General features: G+C 57.5%; 2 protein-coding genes across 3 annotated transcripts; one reads left to right on the forward strand and one right to left on the reverse strand.

Moving 5' to 3' along the window:
* Window positions 1–1,352: 1,352 nt before the first annotated feature.
* On the reverse strand, window positions 1,353–6,504 carry LOC132374031 (gametogenetin-binding protein 1-like). Its single transcript, XM_059937512.1, has 6 exons — window positions 6,013–6,504; window positions 5,227–5,345; window positions 4,704–4,825; window positions 4,401–4,536; window positions 3,255–3,394; window positions 1,353–1,580 (listed from the first exon to the last, which is right to left on the reverse strand). The coding sequence occupies exons 1-6, from the start codon at window positions 6,465–6,467 to the stop codon at window positions 1,530–1,532; spliced, it is 1,023 nt and encodes a 340-aa protein (XP_059793495.1). The 5' UTR covers window positions 6,468–6,504; the 3' UTR covers window positions 1,353–1,529.
* Window positions 6,505–7,416: 912 nt separating this feature from the next.
* Window positions 7,417–13,941, forward strand: BAK1 (BCL2 antagonist/killer 1). 2 transcript variants are annotated; one of them, XM_059938915.1, is made up of 6 exons: window positions 7,417–7,666; window positions 9,580–9,682; window positions 10,537–10,672; window positions 10,995–11,138; window positions 12,269–12,449; window positions 12,574–13,941. In XM_059938915.1, the coding sequence occupies exons 2-6, from the start codon at window positions 9,613–9,615 to the stop codon at window positions 12,676–12,678; spliced, it is 636 nt and encodes a 211-aa protein (XP_059794898.1). In that variant the 5' UTR covers window positions 7,417–7,666; window positions 9,580–9,612; the 3' UTR covers window positions 12,679–13,941. The 2 variants fall into 2 exon arrangements, with proteins under 2 accessions (XP_059794898.1, XP_059794899.1); XM_059938916.1 differs by lacking the exon at window positions 7,417–7,666 and having other exon boundaries at window positions 9,613–9,682; window positions 10,599–10,672.
* The last annotated feature ends 4,099 nt before the right edge of the window (window positions 13,942–18,040 follow it).

The raw sequence follows: 18,040 nt of genomic DNA on the forward strand, positions 1-18,040 counted from the left end.
CTCTGAGAGGAAGTAATTAGGGCCCAGGTGAGTCATATGATCACAAGGCTGCCTCCCAGCTGACTCAGGGGGACAGTCCAGATGGGCCCTTCCACGGGCCTCGGCTCAGGGCCTGAGTCAAGGATTCCAGGAGGTGGGGGGCCTGACCAAGAAGCCCAGGAGAAAATAAAGCCCCAGCTCACTTGTGAATCACTAGCCAGTCTTGTCTCCAAGCTTTCCCCTGAGCCCAGGCTGGGGGATGGGAGGAGGTGGGGCTCCCCCCTTCACTGGGCTGGGCGGGGCTGGGGCAGGAGGCCAGGTTGCTGCAGTTTCCCTACCCCCATCTCAAGCACGCCCATCCATCCAACAAACAGCTATTGTTATCAATCATGATAATTATTCAGAGTGGCCGCCATGTTCTGACACTGAACTTCAGCTCTGCACAGGCCTCGGGCTGGACACAGTGGGGACCCCATGGAGAAGGCCAGACACGCATCTGTAAATAGCAGTTGTGTTGATAAGAGTTGGGCAGTGTGAGCTCTCTCTCACACGTGTGCTGGGGGCTCAGCCAGGACCAGCACGGGAGGGAAGGAACCAGCGTCCTACCGGGAGCCAGCTGGACCTCCTGGCAAACAGCACCTCCTGGTGTCCAAACTGGGCCTGGCCCTCCCTCCCATTGGATGCCCACCACATCAAGGGGGCAGGGTGTGCCCTGCCACGGCCAGTAACTCAAGCCCATCCTTGCTTCTGGGATTAGATAGGGTTGGGTCTTCTAGATGTCTGGACCTCCCTCCGCCCAGGATCCCCAAAGGCGCTTGGCACTGAGCATGGCCTAGTGGGCCCCAACCAGGGGCAGCAGGATGGAGCCCTGCCCCCCACCCCTGTAGCACCACCTCTCTATCAACCCCAGGGCCCCCTCACCTGCCCCCTAGCCCAGCCCCTGAGGCAGGTCCCCATGGTCCCAAGGCTGCTTTCCTGGCTTTGTCCCCGTGACGGCTGGGCAGGAACTTCCTGCTGGAGAATTCCCGGATCCTTCTAGGAGGCTGCAAGCCAGGCCTGGGAACTTAGGAGGGAGGGAAACCAGGGCTGCTCTGACTATGAGGGGCGGGTCTGTGGCAGCAGGGGCTCCCCCAGCACTCACTCTGTGCCCCAGGTCCTTCCCCACCCCGGGTCAGGTGCACTAAACCTCCCATCCTCCAGCTCAGGTGGAACCCAGGGCTCTGCAGCTGGGGTGGCCTGGCAGCCTGTGGGCTTGGACTAGAACTAGACTGAGAACCTGAGCTTGTTCGTGGGGAGGATGAGGGGCCAGGTCGGCAGACAGACAGGCAAGGAGGCCAAAGTCAAATTGAGTTTTATTAATAACATCACAGGCCTGAGTCTGAAGAGTGGGGACAGTGTGCCAGGCAGGCCCACCCTGCAGACGCATGGACACCATTTATTAAAGACCCCTTGGCCCCAGGGGCTCCTTGAGGTGCCCTAAGAGGAGGCGGATACATCTCTACACGGGCTGCAGGGACCCGGGGCAGGGCAGACTCAGGCCAGCACCAGCTTCACTCTGGAGGCCAGTTTCCCATCTCATCCATTTCCTCAAGGAGCAGGTGCTGGGGGGCGGAAGTGGGTGAAGGAAGATGCCTTTGCATCTTTGGGCTCTCCTCTTCCTGCTCTGTACCCCCAGAACCGTCCCACCTGCCCTCAGAGACAAGCACCCCAAGGCCACCTTTCCAGACCCTCCCCCAGGTGCCCACAGCAGGCCAGGCCCACTAGCCCTGAGCCACCTCTCTCCCATGAATGGAGGCACCCTTCTCCCTCCAGCTTGAGGGATTCCTAGGAAGCCCCCGGAGCCAGGCACCCCAGCCAAGCCCTCCCCTCCCTCACCTCTATCCTAGACACCACACCAAGGGGGCTCTGCACCCTTCCCTCCAGCCTAGGGTGGTGCTTCCGGTGCCTCAGCGCCCCTCCCCCAGGTCCCCAGCATTCCCCAAAGGCTGGGGGGCAGGTTCCTTCCCCCTCAGCTTGGTGTCTCTGAGGGCAGATAAGGAGAGAGTGGGGGGTGGTAATGAGGACAGAATCCTTGTAACACCCACAGCAGGAAGATATTCCTGAGGCAGCCCTGTCCCCAAGTGAGGACTCAGCTGGTCCTCTACTCCAGAAACTCCCTAGGGGCCCCCAGTGCTGCTCAGGCTACCCCTAGGACTGTGACCCCTGGGGCCGGGGCAGGCCGGCTCAGGGGGTGGTCCTGGAGGGGAGGGGAGAGGGGAGGAGAGCTCCCTTTAGCAGGAAAAGACAAAAGCAGGAGCCCTGCCAGAGCAACCACCTGTGTGGTTTAGGGTGAGGTCCCCCAGAGCACAGAGGGGCGCCCTGACACATAGCCTGCAGGCTCAAGACAATGGGAAGGCTGCCCCTCAGTACCCGGCAGGCAAGTATTTCTGGTATTAATGACCCCCAAGGGGCGAGTCATAATCCCTGACACTGGAGTGCCCTTTGAAGTTGCCGGCTACACACTGGTCAGCTCATTTGATCCTCCAATGGTCCCCTTTTCAGGTAAAGAAACCAAGGCCCACAATCAAAGTCACAGAGCAAGTCATGCCAGATCAGAGACTTCGACTAAAGACTTTGCTCCTTCCTTTTGTAAACTACACACACCATCAGGGGCAGATGTCCACTGAATGAAAGGATGAGCTGATGAGTGAGTGGAAATTAACCCAAAAAGGACATTGACACATTTTTCATCAACATATCCATCAATGTGCACTCAGAGAAGCTGGGACAGGCCTAATCTTTAAGGCCAATGTCAAGTAGGGTGGGCTGTAGGTGGTCCTTGGTGTGACCAGGTAGGTAACTCCCCCGCACCTATGTGTGTTTGTGGGAGTTGGTGTGGGTGTGAATGGGAAAGAAAACAGAAAAAGAGCAACATTATGCGAATGACAGATGTGCAGGAAAGCCTTAAAGCCACCTAGACAAGTCCCCTCAATGTAGAGATGAGGAAACTGAGGCTCAGAGAGGGGAAGGGACTTGCCCAAGGCCATACAGCAAGTGAATGGCAGTGAAGTCTTAAAAATGGACTCGGGTCAAGTGAGAGAGAGACTGATGGAGGAGTGTGTGTGCAGGGGTCAGGATCCTGTTCCCAGAGATACCACCACCAAGAAGGAGTTAAGCATTTCCTGCCCAGCATGGTGGCTGGAGCCTGGGCCAGCAGCGGCGGAGAGGGGAGGCCTCCAGCCCCACTCTCCCCAGTGCTCTCAGGCAGAGGGTGGGGGTGGGATGGGCAGGCATACCTGGCCATCCACAATGCCTGCCTCCTCCAGGATGATCTCTGGCTGGGTCAGCAGCTTCCGGCCCTCGTGGCCACCCATCTTCCAGAGGCGGGACTCCCGTTGCACTACCAGAAGCTTCTTTAACTCCGACTCCACGAAACCTGAGAGCCAGAGAGATGGGCGAGGGACAGGCAGGAGAAGGGTGGACCACCTACTGGGGATCGAAGGGAGAGGAGGTGGCTCTGGCTCTCCAAACCTCACCCAGCCCTGTGCAGCCCCTGGTCACCCCCCGCTGGGCCCCTTCTCCATCCAGTCCCTGGAGCCAGCCAGACACCACCTCCCCACTGCCCTGCCTTCCCCAGGACACTCGCTTTCCATGGGTTCCCTCCCACCAGCTTGAGTGTGAGTCTCTTTACTTACCTCCTGGGGACAGCATGCGAGGGGCAGACATCTGCCCTACCCCACCCTGCCCCCTCCAGCCACCAATTCCAGAGCACAGATCTGGAACAACCCAAACTGCCTGGGATCAAGTCCCAGCTCTGCCACTTACGAGCTGTGTGATCGTGGACAAGTTACTTAACCTCTCTGTGCCTCAGTTTCCTCACAGTGAAGTGGAGACTATAACAGGACCTACCTCAGAGTTATAATGCAGTATTTCATGAAAAGTGCTTAGAGGAGGGTTTGGCCCATAGTAATGGCTATGAAAATGTCAACAGTGATTTTATTGGAGTATGTTATTACCACTAAGCCATCTGCTCACCATGTCAGGGCGGCAAGGGGGCTGCAGTGGGAGAGGGGCCTTCTGGGGTACTGTCACAGCAGTGCACGCACGATGGGAAAACCAGGGATAGAGGTGGCCACTGAAGGAGTTAGAATTCCGGGCTGGGAAAGGGTGGTGCTCAAGGAGCCGCAGTCCCAGTCACAACCCGCCCCCCACCCCTCCACCCTCTGCTGCCTCCCGGGCCCTGAGGGAGGAGGACCCTTGCCAGACCCAGCTCAGCCTCGGGACCAGCCGCACACAGCTCCCCCCAGCCCGGTCAGTCATCTTAGGTCCTCTGGTTCCACCTGGTGGTCAGAACTGGTATCGCATCCATGAGCCACTGGCCAAAGTGGGGCTCCTTCTGTGGGGGGGCTGGCTGGGTGGGGAGGTGGGGGCACCACACTTACCTACTGTATCTGTCGACCTAAAAGTCTTATGCAGCGGCGACTGGAGGGTGACAATGCCTGGGACACAGAGCTTGAGTGAGCTGTCCTCCTCCTCTGTTTCCTCTTCCCCGCCTTTCTCCTCACAGGGCAGGCCTTCCTTGAGAGGGAACCAAGGGTGTGCCCACGACTGAGCAGGTGAGGAGGGCGGGGCCGAGCCTGCAGCCCACACGCCCACAGAGACTCAGAACAGAAAGCAGGAGGGAACAAGGGCTCTCAAGAGGTTCAGGCAGGCGGCTGCCCCCCTGGGCCCCACCCAGGCCTCACCTCGCACTTCCAGCTGGCCCCACAGACCTTGGCCGTGGCCGATTTCTGGAGCTGCTTGTACAAGCTGAGGAGGCGGTTCCAGGGAGTTGCCCCCACCTGGGAGGAGGCCAGCCTGAGGTCTCCTGTGGAGCGGTAGCGGTCACTGCCAGCTCACAGCAACGAGAGGCAGCCCAGGCCCAGGAGGACAGGGCCATCAGGAGGCTGAGCTGAGGGCCAGGTTTCCTTGTTTTCTTTAGCAAACACCTGCTACATGCTGGGCACAGTTCTAGGCACTTCACAGAGAAAATCTCACTCAATCCTTGCTACTGCCCTCTGGGATAGGTACTATTATATTCCCATTTTGCAGATGAGGAAACTGAGACACAGAAAGGTTGAGTGACTTGCCACCATCACACAGCTTGGCCTAGTGGAGCTGGGATTCAAACCCAGGCAGCCCGCCTCTAGCGTCCCCTCAAACTGCCCTGTGTCCGTCCCGGCCCTACACCCCCGGCATGTCCCCCACACCTGTGGCCACCACACTCACCATCAAGCAGATACTCCTCCTCCTCCTCCCTGGTGAAGGTCTCGGGGCTGATATCCAGTGGCCCCATGGCCCTCTGCAAGCATCCTTGCTCCACCGCCAAGGCTTGGGCAAAGTGGCCCCTGATCCCAAAGCATAGTCAGATGGGGGTGGCAGGTGGGGCCCAGAGATGTGGTGAAGGTCCCCTAAACCCCCCAAGGCTCTCCCAGAGGCCCTGCTCAGCTTCCTCTATCCTCCTGCTCCCAACTACTCCCTGCTCGGCCCTCTGGGGTCTTCATCACAGAGGGGATGATCCCTCCCCAAAAGTAGGGTGAGGAGGGGCATGGGGAGCAGAGAGAGAAGTGGGCCCCCTTCCTCACCAGGGGTGGGTGCCAGGTCCAAATGGGAGTGGGAACCAGGAGGGAGAGGTGTGGGCCAGGAGGGAGAGAGTGGGGAGGGAAGGTGGGGGGAGTGGGGCCCAGGAAGGAGCTGGGAAGTAACGGGAGCCCGGCTCACCCCAGAGCATCCCCCTTTCCTTTTGGTGCCTCCATCCACAACCACTCACTTGCGGGAGGACCCCCATCTCTGCCTCACCCCCTCCCCACATCTCCAGCCTCCTCTCCACCCCTGACATGTCTGTCCAACCATGCCCACCCAGTCCTCTGTCCACCCAAGGAGTCCGTTCCTGGCCCCTCCCCAATTTGGGTCCTCCCATCTCAGGCCCACATCCTTCCCCCTTCTTACATCCAGGCCTCCCCCCAGTTCCTCCATCCCAGGCTCCTTCCCACCATCCACGGCCCAGCCCCTCACCTGTCTGAGGTCCCTGTATCCCCTGCTGCCTCCTCCTCCTCCTCTTCCCTCTCCTCCAACTCAGACAGGTTGCCCAGCACCTCTTGGCTTCCTCTGGGCAGGACTGGCTTCACCTCTACACCTTGAGCCAGAACCCTCAGGATCTCCACGGCGGTGGGGGTCTGGGCCCCTGTGTCTCCCAGCCCCAGCCCCGAGGGATCGGGCTGTGGCAGGGCCACAGAGAGGGTGTAGGGCAGCGTGGCAGGAGGCCTGGACTCCTTCCGCCCTGCTCCTCCCTGGCGATCAGTCATCAAAGGAGTGGCGTCCTGCTCTCGAAAGGGACAAGACTGGCCCCCCAGCAGGGGCTTGTCTGAGCCCTTTGGGCTGCCCTTGCTCCCCACCAGGCTACGGAAGAAGCGGAACATGGAGGAGTGGCCCAAAACTCGGGATCGAGGGCTTGAAGCTGGGGCCTCCATCCTGACAAGGACCCTGACTCAGAGGGAGGGGCCACAGCAGCCACCTCAGGACCAACTGCTTAAGAACAGAAGGAGTTTTCAAATTAAAACCTCCAGTTGGAAACTTCCAGGAGTTCTAGAAGGCAAAGGTGGGGGAGGGGTGAGGGGGAGAAAGTAGGGGGGATTAGTTGGGGGCAGAGAGTACAAGGGGTTCATGAGGCAGGGGAAGGAGGCCCGGGGAGCCAGCCTGAAGGGGGAGGGGGTTGGCGAGGCTCCAGGAGACACCAGGGTGGGGGGCAGGCAGAGGTGGCTGGAGGAACCCCAACTCTGAGAACGGGGTGGAGGCACACAGCTCTCTCCAGGCCTGTCCTTCCCTGGCTGCGGCCGCTTCTGTGCTTGAGAACCATTCATTCCCTAAGACCAGAGAGTCTCTGTCCTCCCTCTTCTCTCTCCTCTCAGTATCCAGCTGGCACATGCCCAGGTGGTAGCACAGATCCACTGTGTTTTCATCTGTTTACCTGCCTATCACATTCGGGATTTTTCTCTCTGGAGACCACCGAGGCTTGGTGCACAGGTCTTAATTGCACGTTGAATCTCAATTTAGTATTATTATTCCTCACGGCACCTACAGACCTGATTATAAACCCAGCTCAGTGACCTTGGGCAAGGTTCCTTAAACCAGCTGAGCCTCAGTTTGTTCAGCTCTAAGATGGGTGTGGTCCACTGCACTTACTTCCAAGGGTTGTTCCAAAGAGGTTTTAAAGTGCCTGGTACACAGTGGCGCTTAAGAAACCTCGCCATCCTGGCTTTTTTATTGACATTGATGGAAGCAGGAGAAAGATCAAGGATGAGGACTGGGAATCAAGGGTGGGGAAAGCAGCGGGGGAGAGGGAGCCACTCTGCCTGGGTGGGAGCCGCTCTCTCCGCCTGGCAGCCCTGTAGGCTGGGGCATCTGCATCCGGCGGCCACAGAGCAACTTCCTCTAGAGGGAGCTGATTGGAGCCGGGAACCGCCGGCACCTCTATGATCGCCGCAGCCTCGCGGGTCCCTAGGGCCGTGCTGGGAGCAGCAGAGGCTGCATCCAGACACCAGGAATTCACTGACGCCCCTTCCTGGGAGCCAGGCCTGGGTACCTGACCCTGGGAGCAGCCACTGGCCCCTCAGGATCTCCAGCCTCTGCCCTACTGAGCCGTCCCGGGCCTGGGCCAGGGTCCGGGCAGGTAAGCCGGGAGGGTCCTGCCCATGCTCCCCACTCTCGGCAGCCCCAGGCCCAGGGTGAGGCAGGAAGCCCGCAGGGAGCCCGGTGGGGAGGGGGAGGCCTCGAGGCTTGTCTGGGCCGCTCCACCAACTCCTGCTCGGGGCCTGATCCGGCCGGGGCTCCCTCTGGCTGCTCCTCAGACAGCTTTCCCTCTTGGCCCGGCCCTGGTGCCAGAGAATCGGGTGCTAAAGAACCAGGTTCTTTAGCAGTCTGGGGGATGGGAGTGGAGGTCAGAGCCAAGGTCAAGGGCAGGGGGAGAACTTTCACAGCACTTCCTGCTGTCCCAGGAGCCCTAAGTCTAGGTCTGCAGCAGGGCTAGGTCTGCATCTCCCCCCCGGGAAACATTCTGGGCCCAGCAAACCCCGCAGGTGGGGCACAGTGGACTCTCCCTACCAGGAAGTCAGGCCACTTGGATGGGGGCAGAGGTAGACCGAGGCCGGCATAGGCCTCTGGCCCTGGGGCCGATTCTGAGGCTCCACTTTTTCCCCAGCATTGAGCCCCAGGGGTAGCAGTAGAGGCAGTCGAGATGCAATCGGCATCCTCCAGCCCTGCTGTCCTGGGGGCACTGGGTTTCGGAGACCAAGGGAGAGAGGAAGGTACCTTGTTCAGGAAGAAGCTTCTGGGATGGGGGTGTGCCAGGCAAAGGTCTGTCTTAAGGAGTCTGGGCACCCAGGGGTGGAGGAGGGGAGAGTTGGTCTTCTCCCTGTCCCTGCCCTGAGACAGTGAAGGGGTGGAGAGCACAGGTGGTCCGGACTTACCCCACCCTTCTCCTCAGGCACTTTCGAAAATGGCCCCAGGCCTGAGAGGGAAGGTGGGGGGAGGGTACACAGGCCCTCCCAGGGAAGAGGGGGCAGCAGTGTTTGGCCCAGAGCAGGGCTGGGCCCTCCCTAGGGAGAGGAGGAGGGGAGCTTCCCGCCTGGGTGATGGAGGCAGCTTTGGGGTGGGGGGAAGTGAAGGGGGTGCAAATTGAAAGTGAAATAGCTTATGTCCAGGAAATACTCCCTCTGTGGAGGGTTTACAGAGCACACTGGGGTTGTGGCCAGGACTGGGCAAAGGAGGAAAATAGGGGCTGGAGACAGGAGAGCAAGGGGTACATGTGATTTCCTCAACCACCTGCTAGGCAGAAATGTGAAGATCACAGGCGGGATGCAAACAAGGGAAGTTTCCCCGGAAAGACACCCTCTAAGGTCCACAAACTGAAAAATAAATCTGAAATGAGTGCTGAGTGGAGGACTGACTCGTGGAAATTCAAATAACCAACCTGACTCCTTGACTAGCTCTGTGACCTTGGGCACTAACTTCTTTGTGCCTCACTTTTCCCACCTGTAAAAATGGGTATGACAGTGCTTACCCTGCTAGGTTAATGTGTTCTTTCCGTGTCCCACACTCCCTGGGGAGTACTTACAGATACATGGTAGAAGTATACCATAGGCACTCAGGAAATGCTTGCGGCTAACAGGCCTGAGTTGGAAAACAGGTGTGTTCTGACTAGCCAAGGGGAAGTGGGACCTTCGGGGACGGGCTTTGTGGGTCATTGGCTGGAAGGTGGCGAGTCTGCAGTAAGCGTGTGCTGGGTAGGGTGCAGGAGGCCCCGAGAGCAGCGGAAGAAACCCCAGCTTCTGAAACTCGCTTCCCGGTGCGACTAGAGATCCACTCGGGCACTGCTGCGGCCACCCCTCCCCGGGCCCTGGCTGATCCCTGGGTGGGAATCTTGGCTGCGCGACCTTTCTCACCCCCAGTCTCCTTGAAGAACTGCAAGTGAAATACTCAGTAAGTTCTTAGGACGGTGCGGTCTTTCAGGAGTGGGGGTCCCCTCCCTCCGTGTGCTGTTGGAACCTCTGGTCCCCATCTCTGCTTTCCTACCCACCCCCACAGGCTAACACTGCCCTTCCTGCCAGGACCTGAGAAATGGCATCCGGACAAGGCCCAGGTCCTCCCAGGCAGGGGTGCGAAGAACCTGACCCCTCCTCCACTTCGGGTAACTGTCTTTCTGCCCCCTCACCCCTCCCATAACCACCAGGGCCATCATCTGTGAGGATGGAGAGAGCAGATGTGGACAAGCCGGGCGAGATTTGAAGGCAGGCTCTCCTGCCTCAGTTTCCTCACCTTGGGTAAAGAAGAAAAGCATCTCCCTACCCAATGCAGGCAGGGGGGCAGCAGTGGGGGGTGCAAAGGCTGGGAGAGGCGGGGCAGTGAGCATGAGGTGGGCACCCTGCCATCTGCGAGGAGGAGGAAAGAAGAGTGGGGCGTGGCTGTCCTATCCCTGCCGTGGGAGAAATAAGGAAGTAAATCCACCTATCACCGAGTCAGGTCCGCTCAACAGGGAGAGGGATTGTTACGACTTTGGGGAGGAAGTAAAATGGCTGTCCCTCTTCCCTCTTCCAAGGGGAACGTCAGGGACGCCTGCAGCTCGCGGCCCAGCACAGGCTGTTCCCTGGACTTTGGGTTCAGTCCCAGGCCTGTCACTATTTCCCGATGTGATTTTCTGGGCTACAATTTCAAATTCTGTCACCCACGTTCCCTAAGCCATGAGGGCTCGGTGCCTTGGACAAACGAAAATAAAGTCAGGGACCCAAATGCCTGGGATTCTATCCTGGCTGCACCGCTCTCTCCAGCTGTACGCCCTTGTGCAAGTTACGTAAACACCGCACCTCAGTTTCCCCATCCGTAAACTGGGGGTCACCTACTCCACAAGGCAGCTGTGACAAGAATCCTCTGCTCAGAGTCAGCCCTAGGTGGTAACTAAGGGCTAGAGGAGGGACACCTCTGTCCACAGGCAGAGTGAACCATCCCCAGAGCACTTCCTCCCTGACTCCTGGCTCTGATCCTCAGAGGAGCAGGTAGCCCGGGACACGGAGGAGGTTTTCCGCAGCTACGTCTTTTACCGCCATCAGCAGGAGCAGGAGGCCGAGGGGGCGGCCGCGCCCACAGACCCAGAAATGGTCACCTTGTCCCTAGAACCTAGCAGGTGAGCAGCAGCCCCATGGGCCCACGGGGACATGTTCAGGGAGATGGAGGCTCACATGGGGTCACCATGCAGGTCCTGGGAGCTGGACAGGCCTGGGGGGGTTTTCCCACTGCTGCTCCTTTTTCATGCGGGCTCCCACCCCCATCCGGGACCTGGCACCCTTTTCAGCACATGCCTGCCCCTTGTCCCTGGGCCCAGCCCTCGTGTCTGAGAACACAGTCGGGACCGCCAAGGAGGGGGGCCCAAGGCCGGGGCATCTCGGGCAGGAGTCCTTCGCCGTGAGCCCAGGCCCCAGCTCACCTGCTGCCTACCGTTCCTCGAGCACCATGGGGCAGGTGGGTCGCCAGCTGGCCATCATCGGGGATGACATCAACCGGCGCTACGACTCCGAGTTCCAGGCCATGTTGCAGCACCTGCAGCCAACAGCAGAGAACGCCTACGAGTATTTCACCAAGATTGCCTCAAGGTAGCTCCGGCCACTGCCTCTCCGCTGTGCTGTCACCACCATGTCGGGCCCTGCCCATGGGATGGGAGACACACTTCTCTGTCGGCGTCAGAAGACGTGTTTGCCGTCCCCGTGTCTGCTGTTAACTCAGGCGGGGCCTTGGGCCCGTCTTTCTCTTTCTGGGCCCAGACTCTTCATCATTGCATAAGTGCAGAGCCCTTGTGAACTCTGGCCCCGAGGACTTGACCCGTTAGATCAGGGCTATAGAGGGGCTCGCGGTGGGGGTGTCCCCAGAGCTCCCCAGCCCAGCTGGGACACGGCTGTCCTGATTTGGAACCACATTTCACACCAAAGATGGTTGCTGGCCCTGGCTTCAGCCCACCAGGTCCTGGAAATGGCTTCCAGATGCTATAATCTGGCGTTAGACAGGCAGTGGTTAAAGAAACCAGCAGCCTGGGCAAATCTCAGCTTTGCCATTTACCGGCTTTGTGAAACTTCCTAGCCTTCAGTTTCCTGGTCCGTAAAATAGGGGAAATATGCTTAGAACAGTGTCTGCACTTAAAGGTGTTAGCTGCTGTCACCATCTCGGTTAAAGAGGTCAGTCTCAGGGTAGGTTCGAGGCTGAGGGTGAAGGCAGGAGTAGCCGATAGATTCAGAGTTAGTGCTCGGAGCTGAAACATCCTGCCTGTGTCCTGAGAGGCCACCGCCCACTCAGCTGTGATTCCAGGACTGGACTGTCCTAACCTCCTCTTCTGTCCTTTTCTCTCTGCTGTCCCTCGGGCTGCCAGGCCAGCAGCAATGCCCACAGGTAATCTCCCTGCTGCCTCCGTCTGCTCGCTCTGCCCTCCACGCTCTCTGTGCCCCTTTGCTCCCCCAGCCCTGGGGCTACAGCCCCAGCAGCAGCATCCCATTCATCTGCCCTCTGAGCTTTCTCCTTTCACAGAGACACGGGCTCTTACCAAATCGAGGCCAGGCTGGGGCAGCCTCTACCACCTCCATTCACAGCTAAGCCATTTTGCTTTCCAGCTGGGAGAGGGGTAGGGGTCTCCAAGGGGGTGGGAGAGGGGTAGCGGTCTCCAAGGGGGTGGGAGAGGAAAACAGACGAAGGGCCCTCTAGAGGTCTCCACTGACTGTATCTTCTCGGCCCGCAGCCTGTTTGAGAGCGGCATCAACTGGGGCCGAGTGGTGGCTCTGCTGGGCTTTGGCTACCGCCTGGCCCTCCACGTCTACCAGCGCGGCCTGACTGGCTTCCTGGGCCAGGTGACCCGCTTCGTGGCCGACTTCATGTTGCATCACTGCATTGCCCGGTGGATCGCACAGAGGGGTGGCTGGGTGAGTCCCCAAGCATTGACCACCTCCTCCCTGCTGCTAGGGCCGCCCCTCTCCCAGCCCCACCCCAGTCCCCAGGAGCTGAATATGCCGCTAGCCCCCCTATGACCACTCTCTCTCCTGGCAGGTGGCAGCCCTGGACTTGGGAAACGGCCCCATCTGGAATGTGCTGATAGTTCTGGCTGTGGTTTTGTTGGGCCAGTTTGTGGTACGAAGATTTTTCAAGTCATGACTCCTGGAGGGGTCCTTTGGGGTCCTGAGACCCCTGCGTGGACTTTGGCCCAGTCTTCTCCCTTCACCTCCTCCCCTGCAGGGGTCCCCTCCTTAAGAGCACAGAAGCTTTAGCAAGTGGGCACTCCAGGTTTGGAGGGCCCCTGCCCAGGGGTCCATCAGACTGCACGGGTGCCCCAACATTGCATGGTGCTAAAGGGCCCCCTCTCAGAGAGGGGCTGTGGCCCCCTCCCTTAGCTCTCTGGGACCCCCTTGGCCCTGTCTGCTTGGTGTTGGGGAGATGATAAGTTGGGGAAGCAAGGGGCTAGGAGCCGCTTCTCCCCAAGGAGTTGTTAACGGTTTTAGCTTTTTATAATATCCTTGGGGGGACACTCCCCCCTCCGATTCCCACCACTCTACCCAAAGCCAGGACGTCTGGGGTGTGGGGGTTAATAGCCCTACCCTTTCCCAGGATTCAGCTGTTCTGGAAGGTCAGAGCTTAAATGCTGGGCCTGGAGCTCAGTCCTGGTCCTTCCTAAACATCATGTCCCCCAGGAACAGGACTGGTGGGGGGTGGGGACGAGGTACGGCTCAGCTCTCTTCCCCGCCCCGCTCCCATTGCCCCATATTGCCTTTGCAGTTGGACTCTCAGGGATTCTGGGGGGTGCAGTGGGGGTGGAGTAGGGGTGCAGACCATCAGCACCTTCCAAGCCTGCCTCCTGAGGCCCTCATTCTCTCCCTTCCCCTCACCTATTACCACTTGCTCCCACGCCCACCCCCCACCCCTGCTCACTACAAGTGAAGCTCGCCCCACCCCCATCACTCCAGAGAAGGCAGGCAGGGGCTTGGGTGAGTGCAGTGCTGAGGCCCCCTCCTCACCCAGACTACAGGGTTTAGGACTGCAGTTTTGTTATGGTCAGGGAAAGGGGGTAGGGAGCTCAACTTGAAGTTTCCGAGTGAGAGAAGGGCTATTAACACCACTAGGAATCCCAGGGTTGGGTGCCGCCCTCGTGGCCTGGGCACAGTGTAGTCTGGGGTTACAGATAGGGGAACTGTGAATACTTGAACTCTACCCCCAGTCTCTACGCTCCTCACCCCACACCTGCCCAAGCCTCTCCTGATGGGTGGGGTAGGAGTGCCTCGTCTATCTTGTACAGCTTAGGGGTTTGGAGGTCAGGGGAGAGGAGTTCTTGATGAAGCCAAATGCAGGGAGGGGGTGCAGATGGAGCCAGCTGGCCACCTCCCACCCTCTGAGTGTGTCTGAAAATAAACTGCAATCCCTCCACTCCCACTTGATCATTTTTGTCTCCTCCGCTACCCCTCTCTCCATCAGGCTGGACGGGGAACCTGGGCACGCCTGGCTTTCACCTGGTTTTTACTGACAGGTCTCATCTCGGGGCCTCCTGAATCCTGTGGAGGGCTGGGTGTGTTTCTCCAGCCTCCTAGAAGGCCTTGGCCCCTCCCCACTCTTCTCCAGCCCCTTCTTCAGGAACTACCCTCATTTCTTTGGGTTCCAGGCAAGTTTCCCATCCCCACAGAGAGTCAGGGGTCTCCAAAGTGCTAGGCTCTGGCTGCAGAGCTGGTGGGGCAGCTGCACCTGCCTGGGGACCCCCACAGGCCTGGCCTGAATCCCTCTCCGTTCCGGGGTCCACCACCCACGCTTGGCTCCACCTGGGACACAGTGTCCCGGCTCCCTCTTCCCGATGTCCCCCACAGCTAGCACACACACAGGGCTTTTCATTCTAGGAGTGTTTGTGCTGCATGGGAGTCCCTATGGGGACGCAGCCAGGGGTGATAAAAATAACAAGCACGGGGGCGTTTAAATGTTCCAAAATCTACAAAGTCTTTCCAGTCCTGGGCACCCTGGTCTGTTTTCTGACACCCTTCCAAAGTGGTCACATGCAAGTCCTAAAGGATTCAGGCTTCTCTTTCACTCCCCCGAGGGCATCTTGCCAATCCCCTGGGCCCTCCGACTTGGTCTTCAAAGAGCCCACGTACTGACTGCAGTCATAGGGAGGGGGCCCCTGCAGCAGTGGTGGCTGAAAGGGTGGTGGATACAAGGCCCCCTGCAATTTCCTGCAGGAAAAGCTCGGAGACGACATTTATGGAACACGCTCTGTGCCGGGCTTTATGCTGAGAATTTATCATACATGCCCAATCAGTAGGTATTATAGCTGGTGACCGGGAATAAGGGGGCCCTAAACTCCCACTTTACAGATAAGGAAACTGAGGTACCTGTCCAGAGTTACCAGGTAGAAAGGGCAGGGAGCTGGCACTTGCCACCAGGATACTGGCTCGAGGTTTTACATGGAGGCCGGAAGGGTGGGGGCTGGGGCCGTTGGTCTTGAGCACAGGTCTGCCAAGGGGTGAGGTGGTTGGGGTAGCCTACGCGCCCTACAGGCGGGAACCGCGCGACCCCTCTGAGAACGCCGGGAGGTGAGCCGGCTGCCCGGGTCAAAGATGGCCGCTGCTTCATCGAGCACGCAAGCGTGCCCTCTCGTGGGCAGGGCCTCGGTGCGCACCTCCCACCCCTCCCCGCGGGAGGCTGGAAGAAAGGTGGGCCCTGGTGACAGCTGTGTGTCCTCTGCCCCTGTAAGAAAGGCGTTAGAACGCTATCCTGAAAGGCGTGGGGAGCCCCAAAAGGTTTTGGCCTGTGTCTAGCCTTCCACTCCACCCTCTATTCTGCCAGGATGAAGTTGCCAAAACAGAAATCTAAATACATCCCGGAGCTGTGAGGCGTGAGAAGTTAGGAGGGACAGAAAAGGCAGGGAGCAGATGGGCTCTGCAGGTATTAAGGAAGTTAAATCAAATTCTTCTCAAGATTTGTAGTTCTTCTGAAATTGTACTTTCGTCTCCTGCAAAGAGGTCTAGGTTCCTCAGTCCGTAGTGCCACGGAACTGGGGCAATGCAGCCAGGGGAAGGAGCGTGTTCAGGTGTCAAACTCAGTTGTGCAGCATCAGTATAAACTGGCACCTGCCCTGCCTCGATCCCGGTGCCTCCCCGCCCCCACCCCGCAGCGTACCTTCATATATTTGCTGTTTTACAGCCTCTGAAGAAAGTTTATTTTAGGCCACTGGGTATCCATCCAAATGAGAAAATCCTTCCTTTGCCCAAACCACTCAGTAGATTGTCTGAACAAGTTTTTAGGACCTAACCATCTGAATAGCATTAAAATTAATTTGTTAGTTAATTAAAATAAAACAACCATTTCCTGCTCCAGTTGTACACACCAAGGATGTAAAGGCCCAGATCAAAGACACTTGTAAAATCCGATTTAGTTCAATCTAAGCAGAACAGGTGTGTGTGTGTGTGTGTGTGTGTGTGTGTGTGTGTGTGTGAGCGAGACAGAGACAGAGAAGGGAGTTACACGAGATTGCCAGAGGTATCTAAATGTCAAGGACCAGAAAATCAGCAAAACCCAGTTTATGGGACATGGTTGCCAATTGCCAAATACCGTAAAAAGGTGAACACCAGACTACTGGGATATAAAAGATGGGGGGAGAGGAGGGATTCAGCCCACCAGTTAACAAGAACAAAAAGCAGTGGTCTGCCCTATCGAGCACATGACTGGAAGCAGATCCCTGGCAAATTGTATGAATGAATCAAAAGAGGGGCAACCTCACAAGACCAAAATCAAGTGATGGAATAACATGGGCAGAAACTGGACTTTCTGAGAAAAGTCAATAATAGCTTAAGAGATGAAAGCCACAGAATCTCCCTCCACCTGGAGTATGGGATTTGGCAATGGATGCAGGCAGGCACCAAATGGATACCTGTGAGCATGCATCCATTGTTGAATTAAACATGGATATGAGTATACCTCTCAGCTCCACTTAACCAACTCTTCCTTTGCAATCTGGGAATCATTCCTGGTGCCCAATGCCTCAAGTTTTTCAAGGTTTAGCTAAGAACACAGTTCTTCAGAGTTTTCTGTTCCATCACATCTTGCAGTGAACCTGCTTTGCAAAGTTCACGGCACAGACTTTTGTGATGATTGGCTGCATGGAAGCTGGGCTCACCAGCCTTCTCATGTTTTGACTTGAACCCTCTCTTAGCTGACCTTTGACCCTACTAAGAGCAATTTCTCCAATTCATTTCCAGCAGATGGTTAGGCTTCCTTGAGAGTGAGAACAGTTTCTTGCTTAATTCTCAGGAGGACCACACCAGGGTGAATTTGGCATGTCCAGCATCTGAACTGTGGATGCTGTGAATCAGAGTGCATAGGAGGCACTGGGCTGGGCTTAGGGATGTGGGTTCCCATGTCTGCTAAAAAAAGAATGAGATTTCCAGGAACCTGATTGCCAGCCTACTAGCAGGCTGAGTGTGAGAAGGGCTGAGTGCAGGCTAAAAGCCAAATGCTATCCTGGTGAGGAGGTGGGGGAGTCCCTGCACTCAGTTGTGATGTGTAGTGTAATGGATGAGATTGTTTTTACATGACTTTGGCTGGCCTGAACAATGGGCTGGATAGGAGTAGCCCTCCTTCCTTCTCCCAGTGAGAGGAGCCACACCCAAGCTCAGCTGACCGCTGGACTGGGGGCTCTTCCAAATATTCTGTCCCCCCTCCTTGGCCAGTTGGGGACACAGTAACATCCATAGGCCAGAGCTGTCCAGTTACTGGCATCCTCAGACAACTCCTGTAATGGGCTGGCCCCCCGAATCCAGACTGAATGGTGCCAAGCAGCCTGGTGTTCCTTCATTGACAAGGCTGCTTTCCCATGCCAGCTCCATACAAAGGCAGAGTGATGGCAAGAAGGCCCTTCGCTGGAATGCACACTGTAAAGCAGGCCCAGCTACCCCTGGCCTGGCTCACCTCCACAGAACGAGATAAAGGTCACAGGGCTGCGGCTGCTTCTCTTATTGACCTCCTTGTTTTCTCTTTCCCCAGCAAAGCTGAGTGTCCTACAATTTAACTCAAATCTGGCACTTGTCTACCTGGAGATAGCATCAGATCCCCCGAGTTAAGGGCTCAGTCCCTGAAGACTACCCCCGCCCCCACCTCAAACGCCAATCGCAAGTCCAGATGCTTCTGACAAACCGGCTATAGATCAGAAGTTCCAACAACCCCTTCCTCTTGTTCGATCAATTTGCTAGAGCGGCTCAGAAAACAGTTTACTTACTAGATTGCCAGTTTATTACAAAGGATATTAAAAGATACAAATGGGGACTTCCCTGGTGGTCCAGTGGTTAAGACTCAGCGCTCCCAATGCAGGGGGCCCAGGTTCGATCCCTGGTCAGGAAACTAGATCATGCATGCCACAAGTAGGAGCCCGCATGCCACCACTAAGGTAGCAACAAAGATCCTGCATGCTGCAGCTAAGACCCGGCGCAGCCAAATAAATAAATAAATATTTAAAAAGAAAAAGATACAAATGAACAACCAGATG

Source organism: Balaenoptera ricei, chromosome 11 (assembly GCF_028023285.1).
Source record: "Balaenoptera ricei isolate mBalRic1 chromosome 11, mBalRic1.hap2, whole genome shotgun sequence".
NCBI lineage: Eukaryota > Metazoa > Chordata > Mammalia > Artiodactyla > Balaenopteridae > Balaenoptera > Balaenoptera ricei.